Raw genomic sequence first — 5,540 nt, forward strand, 5'->3', positions numbered from 1 at the left:
GTAGAATGATCTGGGGTCAGCTTGCCTTTGTCTGACCTGGTGCTGTTTTTTTTTTCTGATCGTGCATGACAGGAGGATGAACTGGGACTGCCTAGAGTACAATAGCACACGCATGGATTCAAATCTCTATATGACCCTAGGGTGTTGGTTTGATCTCGACGTAGATGCTCGACGCCTTGGTTTGCACATGGACACATTCATTGTATACCACTATGATTCGCTGAGCGATGGAGCTGTTCACCGGACATCCTGTTGTTACCATGCATGTCTGTGATGGCACAAGCTGAGTTGAATTTTAGGTTGAATTGGTATCAACTTCTCTTATCAGTATATACACATGACAGACTGGAGAAAGCAAACACTGAATTCCCAAGGCTGGTAGTTATGCTTTACAGGAAAACTGCTCTGCTTGTGCTTTACAGGAAGTGCACACACACTACAAACTAAGCATATGCATTCATTCAGTTCCACTAAAAATCTCAGAAAACTTACTAAGCATATGCACTCAGCTCCACTAAAAATCCCAGAAAACTTAGTAAGTATATACCATAAACATTTTACCAGCCCCAAAGAACATCATCTAGCTGTGGTGAATGCGGCAAATCAAACACGCCTAAATTTCTCTTATAGTTGGTCTTCTGGAGGAGCTCCTCAGTCAGGCCAACACAAAAGTTAAACACTCTCAGCTAATTACAAACAGAAACAAACCAGAAAAAATTGTATTCGCCCTTTCTTTTTTAACAAAGGAAAGGCGCATGTTAGCTCAATTATAAAATAGTACAACACAAATTAAATAGCCAGCAAAGCAAAGTTGGCATCTTGAAGAGCTACAAATACAAGGCAAATGGTGTTTCTACGAGCTGAACTGATGCAACGAAGCTGTCTTGTTACTAAAATAAAAGGATCCAGAAATCTGAACCCCTCAAAAAGAGATGAATCTTTGTACCAAGCAAACACATAGGTAAAAAGAGATGTGACCCCCTCAAAAAGGTAAGAAGAAAATGTTGTTGAGTGCTGGATGTCCAGAGCAAAGACATGATGTGGCTACCTACCTGTAATGAGCACACAACTATGTTATATGCCTTCAGAGTCACTCAAGTTTCACTTGTTCCTCAACTTCAGGTCATTTTGGAATCTAAACATCTACAATTATGCTACTAGTAATTAGCACTAAACTTTTGAGAAGCAATCAAAGACATCCTCCAGTAGAGTTGATATCAACAAAACAAGCATGCCACCTTTGTAAATGTCCATTGAAACTTGAACATAATATTATACTACAAAGATCCATACAAAAATTGCCATGCGAACATTGCAGGCAGATATATATGTCTTCAAAATCACTTCTGACATTTGCTTAAGTAATACAAATAACACCAACGGGTCATATAGTGCCTCCACAGCAAAAACAGGGAATCTTGGGGCCTACTTATGCCGGTTTCGAAGCAGCTACAGAGAGTAGAAACTAAGCAACAAGAATTACATACGGTTGATAGTAATACACGAGTGGTGCCTACTATTAAAGTTTCATTCACCAGATGCCATCCAAAGATCATCATTAGACTATCATAAAGGAAAATAATTGCAGTAAAGGCAGAAAGAAGGCAACAAAAAGTTCAGAGAGGTGAATCTGGGTCGGATGATGCACAGCCTTGTCTACTGATGCACACTAAACAACTTAAAGGCTTCAGCAGCAAATTCATACTGAAAATTTTGGAGGCCACTTCATCAATAGGCGCCAAGACCAATTGTCTTCATAAGGGCATCTGAACAGTCCTTGGAGTAGTGAACCGACTTGGCAACACCCTGCGCAGCTTCCAGAGAGATCTCACCACAATACTCAATGACCAAAGACTCTAACTTATGTACACGTCCCAGTTCAGCCACTCCGACATCAGTAACGTTATGACACATCCGAAGTGCGAGATTACTCAAGCATGGGCTGTGCGCAATGAAGCGCATCCCAGCATCAGTTACCGCATGGCACAATATAAGCTCGAGTGTCTCCAGATGAGGCGAGGATGCGAGGGCCTTCATCCCCTCGTCATCAAAGAAGTTGGCGTTGTTGAGCACGAGAACACGAATCGGGCAAGACTGAATGAGCACCAGAAAACCCTCTTGTGTGAATCCTATTTCTGATGGCCAGTCACGAGAACATCCTGTAAAGCTGAGGTCTATGATCTGAAGCATACGACAGTTTAGGGCTAGAGCGTAAAGGCTGTTATCAGTAAATGACGTCCTGGTTTCACAATAGCCGACATCACTAGAGTAAAGCTGCAGGTTGAGCCAAAGTGAGATGCTTTTAAGGTTGCTGCAGCTCCGAGATAATGCAATCATGTCATTATCATTTAGGGCATGAACATACTCAAGGCAAAGCTTCTCCAATGCTTTACACTTCCCTAGGACAACACGAAGTCCTACATCTGGCCAAGTTTTAATATGCGCCAACCTTAAATCCTTCAAACTCTCACAGCAAAAATCATATATATCTATGCTGTGAGCATCGTACGAGGAGTCATAGACCTTACCACCTACGGCTATAAGACTATCATATTTTCCTCTTTTCCTCTCAAACTCAAACTTCTGGAGCTTCATCCATCCTGGACCAAACTTTAGGATGTCATGATGATTGATTCCTTTGCAATTCTCCACTACAAGCTCTTCCAACGATCCATCCCTACCAAGGTATTCCAGCCACTCTACACTGTTGATTTTCTCGCAACCAATAAGGTGGAGAGCAGATAGACTTGTGCAACCAACTGCAACCGAGAAAAGCCCAATCGAAGTTATTTGTGGTGTTGAGTTCAGCCTGAGAGACACCAATTTCTTGCAATTCGCTAAGCAACCAAGCCCAGAGTCATCGATGCATGAGCAGAAGCTTAAGGTGAGGTCAATCAACGAGGAACAGTGAGATGAAAACACAAGAAGGCCTTTGTTGTCCAGCTGCTTTCCATGTCCAGGTATCCAACCAGAGTAATCGATTTCCAATTTCCGTAGATTTGGGAAGCGGGCGCACAATGATGTCAGTGCTTTTGTAGCAGTGCAAAGACCGGAACCAACACGGATAGCACCCCTCTGATTCCCCTCTATCTTGTAGAGCTGATTTGAAACAAGGGCAAGAGAATTCAGATCACTTGTCCTGGTGATCCTGTTGAGAATCTCTGTCAGCAAAGCCTCCGGTAGGTCCTCCATCGAGCAGAACAAATTCAGCTGTACCAATCATCAGGTAATATATAACAAGGTTGAGAAAACAACCGAAAGAGCGCACCAGTCATCAAAATTATGATATACCAGAATAAATAATGCATGTCAAGATAGATGGAGATCACACTGGCAACAGACACTCATTATTACGAAGAATATAATGATGAAGTTTGAGCGCTTTCTGCTGTATCTGTCCAAAACTTAATTGTGTGCTGTTCATCAGCATGGAGATTTATTAAAGTAGCTACCTAGCTAGCACCTTATCTGTCTCTAGATTGTTAGGAAGAGAAAATGACGCGGCCACATCATTAATTTAAACTAGCTACCACCATAATTAAGTAGCAGAGGTTGAATGATGAGCTAGAATTGACGCAAACTAGCTACTACAAATTGCTGAACCTGAACATGAAAAGCAGAGGATATATGCAAATTAGTTAGTACTGTACTCGTAGGTCTTGGTTGGGCAAGAAAGAAAGTAGGGAAATCAATCAATCATTTTCCCAGCCACAGCCGATGAGTTGAGTTCGCAGGGCCAATCTAATATCTACTGTAGTGTTTTCAGCAACCCTAGGCAAAAAGCTTACTTTCTACTAGTGGTACCTAGGAGATGATTAACAACTAAGTTTGTGGATGATGATTATACTACCGGATTGGTTTCCCCTATCTATCAAGAACAAGAAAGCGAATCAGAAGGAAAAAAAACCGTCTACATGTTGAATCGGGGAACCAACGCAACGATGGAACAGGGAGTGGTATCTCAGGAGAGGAGAAGCGGAGAACGGCGGTACCTTCCTTGACCTCGACCGGCCGGGAGACAGTAGCCGCCGCCGCTGCTCGACCTCGGCGGAGGAACAGAGCAGAGTGTAAACCCTAGCTAGCCTCGCTCGTCTCTGTAATTTCCAGCGGGAGTGGAGGAAGATGTGGGCTCACATGGGCTCTCCACACCCGGAATGGCTGCGGGCCCACGAGCGCTATTTTCGGCCTTCTACACATTTTGTTTTTCTTGATACAAACACAGAAAAATCTAAAAGTAAAAAAAATATAGATTGTTCATATAATCGTTTCATTAAATGAGTGAAATTCTAAGACATTGTAAAAATATGTCCATGTCCACAAAACAAATTTTAAGGCATTGAAAAGTATTCACATGTATCGAAATAAATTACATATTTGCCTTTATGAAAAAAGTGGGCATGTCTATTTTTCATAAGTGTTCTTGTATATAAAAATAAATGTTCATGTACATCAGTAAGAATTAACTCATATTCCGTAAGGATTCTTACATGTGAAGGAAATATTCATATATCTGTCAAAAACACGTAAGCACAACTGTGCTTCACCATGAAGTGCAACTATGCTTTTCAATCAAGAAGCACGCATTTGCTTTACGCAAGAAGCAAAGCGTGCTTCGCATGGAAAGCACACGCTCCTTCAAGACGTAAACCGAAATTAAAAAAAAACATGAGAACCAAGAAAAAATCAGGAAAAAACAAAAATAATAATATGCTCTCTTGACATGTTCATGGCTCCCCAAAAATGCCTGCTGCATAGCCTTCCAAGGGTGCCCCTAGTTAGGTGCTCCCATAGTATTCTCGCCTCCATCACTCAGAAAGAGAAAGGTAAACGTTGAATCCTCCCCAAGAAACGTCTAGGGTTTTCCTACCTCCCGCCAGCGCCGTCACCGGTCTGCCTCATCTCCGGTGGCCTTAGGGCCATGGCGGCGCGGTGGATCTCGGCCCTTGCCAGCGGGAGGGCTATGTTTTCAGTTGTTTCTTCGCATTTTCTTAGGGTTTGCGTCCTTCTCAGGAAGACGAGACGACGACGGCTCTTTGAAGATGGAATAATATTCTCCCCGCCTAGCCCCATCTCGATGGTGTGTCTAGCATCATAGGTGGGCATGTGGAGGTGCGTCTTCGGTGGATCTATCCTTGGTGGATTTGCTTGGATTTGGTCATAGTTCGTCTACATTCATGTGTTTTCAGGTTGGATCCTTCTGATCTATGCTACTCTTCATCGGCGACAGTTGATGTTCTGTTGCGCTGGTCCTATGGGGCCTTAGCACGACCACTTCCCGACTGCCTGCTGCAACAAGTTTTGCGCTGCTCCGGCGAAGGAGGGGCAATGACGGTGGTGCGCCTTCGGCTCGCTTCAGTGCTTGTAGTCGTCGCTAGATGGTCTACGGATCTGAATGTAATTTTTATTATTTCTGGTGTTCGTTGTACTACCATGATTGAAGATGAATAGATTGAAAGTTTTCTCGAAGTAAAAAGAGAAAGGCAAATGATCTGTGTCGACCGATCGGTCAAGTGATTGTGTCGGTCGCACGAGCGCAATTC

General features: G+C 43.0%; 1 protein-coding gene across 1 annotated transcript; it reads right to left on the bottom strand.

Annotated features, from left to right (window-relative positions):
- Positions 1 to 1,078: 1,078 nt before the first annotated feature.
- LOC123106146 (F-box/LRR-repeat protein 14) lies at positions 1,079 to 4,095 on the bottom strand. Its single transcript, XM_044528368.1, has 2 exons — positions 3,993 to 4,095; positions 1,079 to 3,210 (listed from the first exon to the last, which is right to left on the bottom strand). Exon 2 carries the CDS (start codon positions 3,190 to 3,192, stop codon positions 1,729 to 1,731), a length of 1,464 nt encoding a protein of 487 aa, XP_044384303.1. The 5' UTR covers positions 3,193 to 3,210; positions 3,993 to 4,095; the 3' UTR covers positions 1,079 to 1,728.
- Between the last annotated feature and the right edge of the window lie 1,445 nt (positions 4,096 to 5,540).

The sequence above is a fragment of the Triticum aestivum genome, chromosome 1B (genome assembly GCF_018294505.1).
Source record: "Triticum aestivum cultivar Chinese Spring chromosome 1B, IWGSC CS RefSeq v2.1, whole genome shotgun sequence".
NCBI lineage: Eukaryota > Viridiplantae > Streptophyta > Magnoliopsida > Poales > Poaceae > Triticum > Triticum aestivum.

Excerpts from the sequence above, each read along its gene's own strand:
- LOC123106146 (XM_044528368.1), bottom strand. The coding sequence starts at position 3,192 with ATGGAGGACCTACCGGAGGCTTTGCTGACAGAGATTCTCAACAGGATC.